Source organism: Danio aesculapii, chromosome 1 (assembly GCF_903798145.1).
Source record: "Danio aesculapii chromosome 1, fDanAes4.1, whole genome shotgun sequence".
NCBI lineage: Eukaryota > Metazoa > Chordata > Actinopteri > Cypriniformes > Danionidae > Danio > Danio aesculapii.
In genome coordinates this window covers 52,773,716-52,788,509 of record NC_079435.1, presented here as the reverse complement: position 1 = coordinate 52,788,509, position 14,794 = coordinate 52,773,716, and the positions used below count along the sequence as shown (strand labels likewise).

General features: G+C 34.7%; 1 protein-coding gene across 1 annotated transcript in view; it reads left to right on the top strand.

The window, feature by feature from the left end:
• myo15ab (myosin XVAb) overlaps positions 1-14,794 on the top strand; it is a 74,272-nt gene that overhangs the window by 16,598 nt on the left and 42,880 nt on the right. Inside the window, 19 exon segments of the mRNA XM_056453779.1 lie at positions 934-992; positions 1,093-1,216; positions 1,958-2,053; positions 3,277-3,408; positions 3,495-3,620; positions 4,843-4,920; positions 5,411-5,565; positions 5,706-5,751; positions 7,272-7,396; positions 7,521-7,638; positions 7,854-8,029; positions 10,553-10,572; positions 11,019-11,071; positions 11,262-11,343; positions 12,238-12,391; positions 12,459-12,552; positions 12,638-12,873; positions 14,179-14,232; positions 14,234-14,355. Coding sequence (XP_056309754.1) covers positions 934-992; positions 1,093-1,216; positions 1,958-2,053; positions 3,277-3,408; positions 3,495-3,620; positions 4,843-4,920; positions 5,411-5,565; positions 5,706-5,751; positions 7,272-7,396; positions 7,521-7,638; positions 7,854-8,029; positions 10,553-10,572; positions 11,019-11,071; positions 11,262-11,343; positions 12,238-12,391; positions 12,459-12,552; positions 12,638-12,873; positions 14,179-14,232; positions 14,234-14,355 — 2,050 coding nt within the window.

The window sequence follows — 14,794 nt, the reverse complement described above, 5'->3', positions numbered from 1 at the left end:
TAAATGGTTTTAAACTATTTATATGGGCTGATTTTAAACAAATTAAATGTAGTAATTCAATTTTGTTTAAATTCACCTTAAATAAATTGTTTGCAACATTATGCAATGAACCATTTTTTTTCAGTGGAGCACAAAATACTACAAAAAAGGATGAAAGCATCTTTTAATTTGGCATGTGTGCATATACTTCAGCATGTTCTTGAGAGAATTCGGGATCTAATTTGATTAATAATTTTCTCAAAAACTAATTTAATATTAATAATAATAGTTCTTTACATTTATATATCGCTTTTCTGGACACTCAAACGCTTTACATATTTTTTGGGGGGAATCTGACCCATCCGAGACTCCGGGGTTTGGAGAGACCAGATTCTTGAACCAACCATTTCACATTATGAGAGAAGAGCTCATGCTGCAATACATACCGTGAGAAAATGAAAGTGTTTATTTTGATATTTTAGATAATCCAAGGGTGGCACGGTGGCTCAGTGGTTAGCACTGTCACCTCACCGCAACAAAGTCGGTGGTTCCAGTCCTGGCTGGGCCAGTTGGCATTTCTGTGTGGAGTTTGCATGTTCTCCCTGTGTTTGTGTGGGTCTCCTTCGGGTGCTCCGGTTTTCCCCACAGTCCAAAGACATCCGCGAATTCGTGAATTATGTGAATTGGATGAACTAAATTGGCCGTAGTGAATGAGTGTGTGTGTGAATGAGAGTGTATAGGTGTTTCCCTGTACTTTGTTGTGGCTTGAAGGGCATCCGCTGCAAAAAACATATGCTGGAATAGTTGGTGGTTCCTTCTGCTGTAGCGACCCCTGATAAATAATGGAGTAAACCAAAGAAAAATTTACAAAATTAATGAATGACAATCCAAAATTTGAAGAAAAAAAAATGGCATAACAAGGGCATCTTAATATGTTATTTGTTTTTGTCACAGGAGGCAATGAGAGAGAAGATATACACTCCACTCTCAGTAGAAAGTGCCGTGGATGCCAGGTACACATCACAAGACTTTTCATCACAATTACTAGTTATCTGCAGTAGCTCGATTTTTCATAGCATTTGATAAGTTTGTCTTTTTCCACTTTAATCACAGAGATGCAGTTGCCAAGATCCTTTATTCCTTGCTCTTTAACTGGTTGACAGATCGCATCAACGGTCGGGTCTACCCCAGAAATGAGGCGCTGTCCATATCTTTATTGGATATATATGGGTTTGAGGTATAAAGTAGCGCCTCCTTGCACTCAAACAAACACAGAAAACAATTGCAGATTAGATACAGTGGAAGTCAAAATGATTAGCCCTCTCATGAGTATTCCCTATCATATTTTTTCTTTTGGAGAAAGTATTGTTTGTTTTATTTCGGCTGAAATAAAAGCAGTTTATGTATTTTTTTAAACCTTTGACCTTTTTAAATTTTAAGGTCAATATTATTAGCCCCCGTAAGCTATTTATTTTTTTCGATTGGCTAATAATTCTGACTTCAACAGTACCTCCATTACCTTATTATATTCTCCTTATTCTTCATGTACGAGCGGGCGCAGCCATTTGAATCTTTTTGGCACGAGACTTCCAGTCCCATTCACTTACATTTATATTTAGACGTTGAAAACAGCTCGTTATACCGCTTGATGTTGCAAACTGATATTTTCTTATTATATTAGACTGCTTTCTCTGTATAGTCATGCAAACACTTGTTTGTAGAGCAGATAGTTTGACCCTATTCTGCAGTTTATTATTCCTAGTCATTTCTCCTATAGGCAACTGAATCGAAAGTTCTAAAACAATCGCTAAATCGAGCGCACTTCCACTTTAAAGAATAAGGTCAATAGCTAAAGTGTGAAATTGTTAAGGAATTTAGACCATTCTAAATAATAAAACAGTTTTCCCTCTGCATACACTATGATAACTCATTATCAGTCGCATATAATTCCATGTTAATTTTGTGTCTGTTTGTCTAGAGTCTGGTTTTCAACAGCTTTGAGCAGCTCTGTATCAACTATGCCAATGAGACCCTGCAGTTTTTCTTCAGCAAAATCATTTTCAAACAGGAACAGGTGAGACCTATTTAATTTAAAAAACAGTGTTGTGAAATATAATTGCAATCCAAATGGCTATTTTCTGTGTATTTAAAAACCTTTTTTAATCCTCATTCAGTCCAATTTCAACATCGTTACTCCAGTCTTCAGCTGCAGAAAGACTTTTAATGTGAAGTTTCATCTCACATTTACCTAGTTTGCTCCACAAAAGAAACGCTTAGCACATGTAAACTGTTAATTTGTATTGAACTATTTTATATATATATATATATATATATATATATATATATATATATATATATATATATATATATATATATATATATTTATATTTCTTTTTTTTTACGTTTACGTTATATATTTTTTTAACAAAATTAAAATGAAAATTCGAATAGCTAAAAAGATCAAATAAACTTTCAAAACTTTCAACTTTCAAAACAACTACGCAAATGAGAAATCAAATGCTCAAACTATCAAATAATAAATCAAAATGCATTCTCAAATGAGAAATCAAATGTATTTGATATTTAATTTTCATGAACAACTCGTTAAAATCCTGTAGTAATTAAAATGACAAATCAAATGCTCAAACTTTAATTCAAATGAGGATCAGGAGCCAGTCCTGATTACACACACAGCTGGAAGCTCATGATAGACTGATTAGTATAAAGACACCTCATTCACACAGACTCTTTGCTGAGTCTTGTTTGTTTCCCTGTGAAGCATTACAAAGGATTTTTACCCTGTTTGTCCTGCCAAGTTTTGATCCTTGTCTTGTTTACCGTTATTGTTGATTTACCTCCTGTCCTGTTTCTAATTCTGTTTATAAATGTTTTGTCTCTGTTTTGTTTTTTGTTTTTTCAATTGAACTATGTTTGTTTGTTCTGATAATATATTATTTCTTAGTAATAGTTATTTTGTTCACTCAACTTCAGACATTTTACGTCAGTGCCACTGATGTGTTCAAAAATTAAAGAGATGAAAAGAAAAAAACTAAAGGAAATAAGTATTATAAGGTTTTTTCTTCACTCAACTTTAGGCATTCTAGTTCTGCAAACCAAAAATTTTCAGTTGGCTCAAAAAGTTTTGTTACAAAGTAGTTCACCTCTTCAGAAAACTAATAAGAATTTTAGGTCAGTGCAGCAAAAGTTGAGTGAACAAGAAAAAATGAAAGGGAATAAGGATTATGTTGGGGGGGGGTACTGGTTTAAAAGTTTTTTACAGTGTATGTATCTCTATAGGAAGAGTACATTCGAGAACAAATCAACTGGAAAGAACTGACCTTCACTGACAACCAGGCGTGCATAGACCTCATCGCTGCAAAGCCTCATGGTTTACTCCGCATCCTTGATGACCAGAGCTGCTTTCCACAGGTCGCACGCTTACATTTTAGAGATGCATGTAGATAAATGAATAGACCTGCTATAATTACATTACATGTTTTAACATTTGTTGACAGGCCACTGACAATACCTTCCTTCAGAAGTGCCACTATCACCATGGAAACAACCCTCTTTACTCCAAGCCAAAAATGCCACTGCCAGAGTTCACTGTCTATCACTATGCTGGTCGAGTAACTTACCAGGTAATAAAAATCACAAAATGCAAATTTAGGATTGTAATCACATTGTTATGTAATAGCAAATGTGACCACAAAACCAGTCATAAAGGTTTACATTTTTGGAAATTAAGATTTATACATCACTTGGAAGCTAAATAAATAATATTTCCATTGATCTGTGGTGTGTTAGGATAGAAAATATTTGTCTGAGGTGCAACTATTTGAAAATCGGGAATCGAATGGTTAAAAACAATCTAAATATTGAGAAAACTGTATTTAATTGTAAACAAATTAAATTATTAGACATGCACATTACTAATTAATAATTGAGTTTTGATATGTTTATTTTGGGCATAAAAGAAAACTGTATAATTTGGACCCATACAATGTATATTTGTCACTATACCTGGGCAACATAAGACTGATTTTGTGGTCCATGGGTCAGAAATGGGGCAACATAGGCTCATTCTGAAAAATGTACCCCAATATACATTTCTGATGAGCGCGAATTATGTAGCCAGAAGTAGATATGGCTGCATTTCGTCTTTAAAGGAAATGCTACTGGCGGCATGACGGTGTTCCTTTACGCACTTACCAGTTGACCGCTTACCTCTATATGAACTGCTTTCCCGCTGTTACCAGTTTGTCCTGTAGCCCGCTGCGTACATCGGCGGACTTGAGACGAAGAGAGGAGTTGACAACGACGACTGGGTTGAGTCCAGAAAAGAATGGTTCCAGAAAATTGGTAAAACAAAAGAAGAAATAAACTAGTAAATAACAGGGTGAGAATGTGGTAAAATCTTAAAATGTGGTAAAAAAAAATCAGGTGAGGGCTTTTCTTTTTCCAGATTGCTTTTTAAAACTGTCAGTTGAGTTTAGAGAAGTTGTTGGGCACGGGTCAATTTTGAAACCGCTATTGGTTGGGTTTAGGGAAGGAGGAGGGTGGGTCAGTCGATTGGTCAGTCATTCAGTCAGTCAGTCAACAGGTGCGAATGGTACTTGTGAGAAAAATTTGAGATCTCAAAAAACATACACAGCGACCTCTGGTGGATTCGCGAAAACAAGAACTGCAAAAACTTACCTCCTGGGACGTATTTGGCGCTTACATAAATGTATATAAGGATACGTTTTCAGAATGAGCCTGAGGTGGAAATGTTAGAGAAGTCAAGGCTCTTTCCCAATTACTAAGGTTTAATGTTAATAGCCTGTCTAAAGAGAAGCTCAAAGAAAAATTTACTGATTTCAGGTCCATAAATTCCTGGATAAGAACTTCGATCAGGTTCGGCAGGAAGTGTTGGATCTGTTTATGCAGAGCCAGAACCGAGTGAGTCCATGTGTCTGTGCTATTTTGCTTCTTTCAAAGAGGCTTCTTTTTTAGTCCTGTTATGATTTCTATACTTTCAACTTGTGTGTAATGTTGATGTTTGAGCACGAAAAGCACCTGCAAATTTACAAAGTACAAAGTTGCATCAAAGGGAGTCATTCTCTAAATCAGTAAGGAGTTTCTGAGCTCCATCCAATTCCTCCATTGTAGACCATTGTTTTTTGTGGGAACAAACATATGGCAACATATTGAGTATAAAAATGGTTGAGTTTTGTCCATAGTATTTTTTTTACATGTCCAAGAGATGCTATTTCACAGAGCTAATATACTGATGCACACATGCAATATCTTCTTCAACAGTTTACATTCACAGGCAAACATCATGTAAAATTGTGCCTGTATTTCCTCTGATTGTACATATGTATCTTGTGAAACTGAAGTATGAATGTGAATGTTTCTGTGTATTTTGCATATGTGGGTGTGTTTTCAGACGGTGTCCAATCTCTTCATAAAGCATTCTGAGATGCTTAACCAGCAGAAAGGAGCGATGAACAGGAGCAGCACAGTGACCCGGAGATATCAGCCCTCAACCGTGGCAGCCAAGTTTCAGCAGTCATTACAAGAGCTCTTAGACAAGATGGAGAGGTCTTATACATTAATATATACACAGACATGTACAGTGTTACACATGTATATTAGTGCATATCTGTAATTGCTGATTTTTGTGTTACTTTGATTGGCTTGATTTTGTCAATTTAATGTCTTGTGCGTCTTACCTTCTTCAGGTGCAACCCATTTTTTGTGCGCTGCATAAAGCCAAATAATAACAAGGTATGAACCATCATTAGGCATAAGTAATATTATTACTGTTTCACAGATTTTAATGACTTAAGCTTCAGATAGTCTAAACTACTGGTTAGAAAATTTGGAAAAGATTTTAAGAAGTTTTTGAAAGAAGTCTTGCTCAACTAAGACTGCATGCATTTCAACAAAAGTAGTTTTGGGAAATATTATTCAAATATAAAATAAATATGTTTGTAATTTAATGTTTTGGAATGTGTTTATAAGCAGAAATCTTTTTAATATTCAGTGGTCAGTTTATTTAAAAACATTATTCACGAAATATAATTATATTAATAATGATACTTATTATTTTATCTGCTTAATATTTTGGAGAAAACTGTGACATTATTGATATTTTTATATTAATAATAATCCTTATTATCTTATCTGCTTAATATTTTGGAGAAAACTGTGACATCATTGATATTGTTATATTAATAATAATCTTATCTGCTCATTATTTTTGTTAAAACTGTGGCATTACTAATATTGTTATAGTAATAATAATCTTTATTATCTTATCTGCTCATTATTTTGGAAAAACTGTGGCATTATTATTATTATTGTTGTTATATTAATAATAATCCTCATTATTTTCTCAATATTTTGGGGGACACTGTGGCATTATTAATATTGTTATATTAATAATAATCCTCATTAGTTGCTCAATATTTTGAGGAAAACTGGCATTATTAATATTGTTTTATTAATAATAATCCTTATTATATTATTTGCTCAATATTTTGGAAAAACTGTGGCATTATTAATATTATTATATTATTAATAATCCTTATTATCTTATCTGCTTAATATTTTTAGGAAAACTGGCATTATTAATATTGTTATATTAATAATAATCCTTATTATCTTATCTGCTCAATATATTGAGGAAAACTGGCATTATTAATATTGTTTTATTAATAATAATCCTTATTATATTATTTGCTCAATATTTTGGAAAAACTGTGGCATTATTAATATTATTATATTATTAATAATCCTTATTATCTTATCTGCTTAATATTTTTAGGAAAACTGGCATTATTAATATTGTTATATTAATAATAATCCTTATTATCTTTTCTGCTCAATATATTGAGGAAAACTGGCATTATTAATATTGTTATATTAATAATAATCCTTATTTTCTTATCTGCTCAATATCTGGGGGAAAACAGACATTTTTTTTAGGAATTTTGGATTTTTAGGAGTTATTTGAAATATACATTGTATTAAACATTATAAATGCCTTTAATGGAACTTTTGATTAAGTTTAATGGGTTCTTAAAAAATAAAAGTCTTTATTATTTTTATGTTTTCAATATAAATACCCCAAACAATTGAACGTTGGCACAAAAATGTCATGTAGTACTGTTTTCAAGTTTGATGATAACAGCAAGATATGTTTTGAGTACCGATTCAGCATAACAATGTTATCTGTGAGTGTATGTTTCTGTGAAATCACTCTAATGTGTAAATGAATCAAACATATTTGCGTGTCCATTCAGGAACCTGGTATCTTTGACCCTGAGTTGGTTGCTACTCAGCTCAGATATTCAGGAATCCTGGACACAATCCGCATCAGGAAGGAGGGTTATCCAATCAGAGTGCCTTTCCATAAATTCTTAAACAGGTATCTTACTCAACAGATGGTGCTTATGAATGCAGTGCTATATGGTGTATAATCCAGTCTAGTGCTATGAATAGCCAACATATAGAATACAGCACCTCAAAATAAATGACCAATGTGTTTCCAGGTACAAAGCTCTGCTGGGAATGAAAAAGCCACCGCCTTCAGATGGCGATAACTGTGTCATTATGTTAACGAAGCTCTGTCCAATCAACAAAGGAGATTATCAAGTGGGTGTGTCAAAGGTGAGAAGAATAGTAATGAACCTATTACTTCAAAAGATGAAAAAATATAATAAAAAAAGACATTTATGAAGCATGCTTTTCACATGTGAGTGGGCTTGACAAACCACATGTAGAAACACACTACAAAAAAAAGCGTCTGCTAAATGTAAATGTAATTCAAACAACTTTACATTGTGTACTGTATATTTTAACAGTGATTTTTTTTGGTCTCTCAGCTCTTTCTAAAAGAGGAGGTGTATCAGCTGTTGGAGAGTAAACGTGATCGTGTGATGCATATAGCTGCACTGACCCTTCAGCGTTACGTACGGATGTTTTTTGCCCGGAGGAAATTTCTTAAGTTCCGTTTGACAATGACGCATCTTCAGGCTCACTGCAAGGGCTTCATGGCCAGGTAAGAAATTACAGGCCACTCTGTAACTGATGCTCTGTTATTTGCAATTCCAGTTTAAGTTCAGGAATGTAAACCAAAGTCCATTTCATGTGAAGTCTGTTCACCTGGACATATTTGTAACACCTCATCTTGACCTACAGTGCAGGAAATAAGTATTGAACACGTCACGGATGTTGATAACAACCAAATCCATATATGCAAAGAAAACTAAACGAATTAGTTTACAAATGAAGTTATGTGTAATAAAATGATGGAGGTGGGGAAGGGCTGTGAAGGGAGTTGTAGAAAGGCAGTGAAAGCCCAGACAGCAACTGAAATCTCTCAGTAGTCTCAGCAACCCTCTGCCCTTCCTCAGTGTAAATTAATATTAGCTGCTTCAGTCCAAAATCTACATTAGTAGGATGATGAAGATGAAACTAGGACATTTCAGCAAGACAATTATCCAAAACACAGCCAAGGAAACTCTCAAATGCTTTCAGAGAAAGAAAATCAAGCTGTAGAATGGCCCAGCCAATCACCTGACTCGAATCCAATAGAAAATACAAAATAAAGCTCAGATTTGATAGACGAGACCCACAGAACCATCAAGATTTTTACACTCTGTTGAAGTCTGAGAAAGAAGCACACCTGATCAATTTATGTGACTTAATTCTCCATATGAGAGGCGTCTTTAAGCTGCCGTCACCAAAAAAGCCCTTTATATGATGTATTAAATACATTTCAGTAGTTCAGTAATTTCTCCTCATGCCATTTCATTGTTGCTACCTATGACAAATTTTTCAGATTTTTTTTGTTTGTTTTATTTTTATGTTTGTATTGTTTGGGTTTTTACCAAAATCTGCTTCAATTCCATGTCAACAGCTTCTTTAGAAATATTATTCTCAAGAAAATATATTTCCATGTTTTGGGAATGCAAGGGTGGGGGAAATAGTAATATCTCCAAAAAACTGCTTGACAAACTCAATTATCAATGAAATCTAACATAAGCTGATTCACAAATGTTCCTTTCTCTGAAATCACATTAAAAATGCATATATTTCAGGTTAGTCCAGTCAGTTGCTAAGTGTCTCAGTTTTCTCCGGTGACCTGAGCTTCTAATGGGAGCTAAAGTGACGCAATGACTTGACCAGTTGGCGACAGGCTGTTTTATTGCTGTTTCTTTCATGTTGAGAAATATGAGTAAACAATTTTGGTATATCTATAATCTTTTAATTGAAACCTTGAAGGAAAAACACATTAACATCTATTTTTTGCTGCATTTACTCTGACAAAAAAATGATCACATCTGATACAGATTTCTTTTTTTTTTTTCCGGTGAGATCAAGTGCGGCGAGTTACGGAGTATTGTAGATGCAATAACACCAACCACACTGTGACAATTGATCTTTTTATTTATTTTGGTCTTTTGACTTTTGTAACTTCTTGCATAAATATTCTTTATGCAAACTCAGAGTAGTGCTGTATACTTGGTATATAATGACAGTAATGCTTTTGATTCTGAGATATACAGTTGAAGTCAGAATTATTAGCCCCCCTGAATTATTATCCCCATTTATTTTTTTCCCCAATTTCTGTTTAACGGCGAGAAGAATTTTTTCAACACATTTCTAAACATAATAGTTTTATTAACTCATTTCTAATAACTGATTTATTTTATCTTTGCCATGATGACAGTAAATAATATTTACTAGATGTTTTTCAAAACACTTCTGTACAACTTAAAGTGACATTTAAAGGCTTAACTAGGTTAATTAGGTTACCTGGGTAGGTTAGGGTAATTAGGCAAGTTATTATATAACGATGGTTTTGTCCCTAAAATGGTTTTAAAAAAATTAAAAACTGCTTTTATTCTTGCCGAAATAAAACAAATAAGACTTTCTCCAAAAGAAAAAATATTATCAGACATACTGTGAAAATTTCCTTGCTCTGTTGAACATAATTTGGGAAATATTTAAAAAAGATAATAAAATTCAAAGGGGGGCTAATAATTCTGACTTCAACTATATATTGTTGTACACATTTGAACATAAAAATATGCAAGATCTGACACCAAATTCATTCTGAGCTATTTCCAATTTGGTTTTAAATAGAGTAAATGAATATTCAGACCTGCATTTAATTCCCTGTTGTAATTCCAAGGTTATCTTAAAGGTATAGTTCACCCAAAAAATGAAATTTGGCTGTTAATTTATTCACCCTTAAGTTGTCCAATGACCTTTTATCTTCAGAAGATTATTAAGAAGATTTGTTCAATGAAACCTTGTTGACTCATATAATTCAAGACAATGGTTACCATCGCAATGAAAGTTAAAGCGAAAGCTAAGTTACTTAAATTGGCTCCGGAGGATACACTGGGTCTAGTTTTTGAGTGATCTCTCCCATTAATTTAAGGGATTATTAAGGTTGAATTCAGTCTGATTGAACACCTTGGTTAAACAAATTGAGGTTCAGTAGGTTACAATAGGAAAAAACTAAATAGTATGTTATGGCAAAAATTTCTCCCAATATCTTTTTTACCTTCAGGCAACGATTTCTACGGATGCGTATAACCTAATCAGGCAACCGCGCAATGATCCGCCTTATCGTCAATCGCAAAGATACATCAGGGTATGTTCGTTAGTTACGCTTACAATATGGTTCCATTAGTTATCAGTTTATAATAATCAAACAATGAAAAATAATTGTAAAGCAAATATTAATAAATGCTAATACAATAATTTAATAATGCATAATTAAAATGTATTGCTCTATCTTTTCTTTTTTATTAACAAACAAGAGCTGATATATCCTAGCAATAAACAGTTGTATTTTAATAAACTAATGTTAACAAGGATGGTCAATTAATTCTTGTTAGGGGATTAGCTAATGGAACTATATTGTAACTTTCTAAATGTTGTTTTTTTCTAATAATTAAAATAAGTTTTTAATATTACTTCAGATTTAGATTTTCACATTTAATGCTTAGCTTTTGCTCTTGGCTTTGCTACAGATCAACGTACTCTTGGCGAGAAGAGCAGAGGAGGAGAGGAAAAGGCTGAACTGGTAAAAGAAGAATGTGGTGCTTATTATTAGTCACCAGTTATGAGTACTTCTATTTTTAACTATATAGAATTTATATAGTATTTACAATTAATAATCTTCATATTAAACTTTCAAAGTGAGAGTACTCTGTGTTCTTCACATTTCACTTTTCATTTTCTGAATAAGAGTTTGTGTTTCTTCTTTTCTGAAGGAGCGAATAAGTAGGGAGGTGGTAAACGTGACTCAGCTGGTTATTCCTGCAGAGCTGGGAGGATTGTTACAGGCCACAGCAGGTTATTCACAGTTTTCCTTTATCCACAGTTTTGAGAGCTGGAGTTTGAAATCCATCCCTTTTATTGTTTGCCCAAGGTTTGTGAATAAAGAAACTGTTTTGAGAGGCAGTCAGACTTAGTTTTTGCCTTACACATGATAAGATTAGATCAAATGGCAATGGTACTTTTAACTTGGAATAGTAAGCAACCACCCAGGTCACCTTGACATCTCAGTGTTGCCTTAGTGAACTTAAACTAAACCAGAAAAAAGATATGTAATTACAAAAATACACAATAGGTGAAATAAAGTTTTTTTAGATGGTAGTTTCAGTCTGTTGGTTTAAAGATATCTATAATCTTGTGTGCTCCAAAACTGTGACAGAGTTTACGTTTAGGGAATATAACCTGATGTAAACATCCAAAGCTTGCAGTTTTGTCACTTCCGCCTAAATGGATCAATGATTTTTTTTTCACGTCAACTCATACCATCATTTGGTTCTCATCAAATCTTGAGCAATCAAATGCTCTCTAGTCTCTGTTATGCCCCACGCCCTTCAATATGCTTCTCATTTGCATTTCATTTGATCTGCTTGAGCTCAACCATTCTCATTGGCAGAGCTGTGATAAAAACAAAACGCTATTGGCTGTTTTTAAAAGGGGAGGAACTACTCTATGTTCCACCTTCTACATGTACCACTCTCTTCATGTATCAGTTGAGATTATGTCAAACATTGAATAAGAAAGATACATTTCGAAGCACTTTACGAGATCTTTAACATTCTCCCATTATAATCACATACGTTTCAAAATTTTAATTCTAAATCCAAAAATGTTGTGCATTCATGTTGCAAAATAGGTAATAGTTCACCTAATGAATCTTAAACCATATTAAAGCCAAAGTTGGTTTGTTTTTAGGTGGTCGGGAGCGTCATTCAGACTGCTTGGCTCTGGTTCAGGCTCCTAGAATACAAACTGACCCTCAGCTCACTCTTCCACTCGACATCAACAACCATTTGATGACCAAATATATTCGCACACATTTCAGGGTAAATTCCTTTTCTACTAACACGTATATATGCACAATACACACAACTTACATTAAGCATGTGTACATTTTGTATTATTATTTTGCTCAGGAACTGCTGTTGGGATGCTACAGCACCGCTGGAGAACTCGCTGACCCGTTTAGAAGATGATTTGAAACAAGACGCTGTTGATGTGTTCATACTGGTAACATTATATTACTATCCTATGATTGTTCACACTACAAACCTGCTTTTTGTATGGTATTAGTGAGTTTTCTTTTGGTTGACAGATTTTGAGGTTCATGGGAGATCCGAATCTGAACGGAGCTCAAGAAAACCTTTTTGGAAATTATATCATTCAGAGAGGACTTGCCACTCCACCAATCAGAGATGAGATCCTTGCGCAGATAGCCAATCAGGTGTGGCGGAATGAAAACAGCAGAAATGCAGAGAGAGGCTGGTTGTTGATGGCTGCCTGTTTGAGTTCATTTGCCCCATCTGAGAAGATGGAGAAATATCTGCTTAAGTGAGACCATATGCATATCACCTGTACTGCTTTTGTTTGATCAATAAGTAATATTGTGAAATACTATTGCAATTTAAAAATTACTTTGGAAATCAGTCTAGTATGCATATTTGATACTTGTTTATCATTTTTAATTATTTTCACTACTGAAAACTTGGTAAATAATTTTATAATTAATGTTTGTATTTAGATTTATTTTAAAATAAGAATTTGTTTTAACATAACAAATGTCTTCAGTGACTTTTGATCAGTTTAATGCATCTTTGCTGATGCATAAAAGTATTAATTTACACTCACCGGCCACTTTATTAGGTACATCTTACTAGTATCAGGTTGGACCCCCTTCTACCTTCAGAACTGCCTTTATCCTTCATGGCATAAATTTAACAAGGTACTGAAAATAGTCCTATTGACATGATAGCATCACGCAGTTGCTGCAGATTAGTCAGATTAGTCATGATGCGAAATTCTGGTTCCACCACATCCCAAATGTGCTTTATTGGATTGAGATCTGGTGACTGAAAGCCATTTGAGAGTACAGTGAACTCATTGTCAAGTTCAAGAAACCAGTCTGAGAAGATTCGAGCTTTATGACATGGTGCGTTATGACCCTACCGTTGCAACAGAAATCGAGACTCATCAGATCAGGCAACGTTTTTCCAATCTTCTATTGTCCAATTTTGCTTTAGCCCATCCGCCTCAAGGTTTGACTTGTTCAGAGATGCTCTTCTGCATACCTCATTTGTAACAAGTGGTTATCTGAGTTACTGTTGCCTTTCTATCAGCTCGAACCAGTCTGGCCATTCTCCTCTTACCTCTGGCATTAGCAAGGCATTTGCGCCCACAGAACTGCGGCTCTCTGGATATTTTCTCTTTTTCAGACCATTCTCTGTAAACCCTAAAGATGGTTGTGCCTGAAAATCCCAGTAGATCAGCAGTTTCTGAAACTCTCAGACAAGCTTGTTCTGGCACCAACAACCACGCCACGTTCAAAGTCACTTTAATCAACTTTCTTCCCCGTTTTGGTGCTCTGTTTGAACTGCAGCAGATTGTCTTGACCATGTCTACATGCCTAAATGGATCGAGTTGCTGCCATGTGATTGGCTGATTAGAAATTTGCGTTAACGAGCAGTTGGACAGGTGTACCTAATAAAGTGGCCGGTGTGTGTATTTGCAATAATCTAATGAAAGTGAATGACATGAGCACATCATTGATACATATTTTGTACAGCAATAAAATAGTGGTGAAGCTAGAGCCAGTATAAGATTTAATGGCAAAACTGTCTCCCCCACTGACTTTGTCAGATTTGTGTCAGACTACGCTCTGAATGGCTTTAAGGCTCTGTGCCAACACAACTCCTCCAAGCCAGCAGAAATCTTACCTGGTCCCTGAAGCCTCTCGAACATACCCTCCGTCGCTGCTAGAGTGGACTGCCACACGCAAGAAGGCACACATGGTTCTCCAGGTGCACTGTTTTGATGGTAAGACCCTAATAATCTATTCCTACATGCACTTTATTCTTAATGCATTCAAAATCATGATGAATGGATTAAAATAAATTATTGATGTTAGAGTTTCATGAGGGCGGGTCATTGGACCAACATTTGGCATAGGACCAAATAGAATATACAGACTTCTATAATCACACAGGGGTTAAAGAAATCTGCATTGTCAAGAACAATTGATTCTCACTATCTGCATCTAGCTTTGTTTCTTCCTTCGGTTTAGTCTCTATTTCAGAGGTCGCCACAGCAGAATGAACAGCCAACTATTCCAGCATATGTTTTACGTAGCGGAGACCCTTCCAGCCCCAACCCAGTACTGGGAAACACCCATACACATTCATTTATACTTACACTATGACCAATTTAGTTTATTTAATTCAACCTATAGCGCATGGCTGTGGGGGGAATCCGGAGC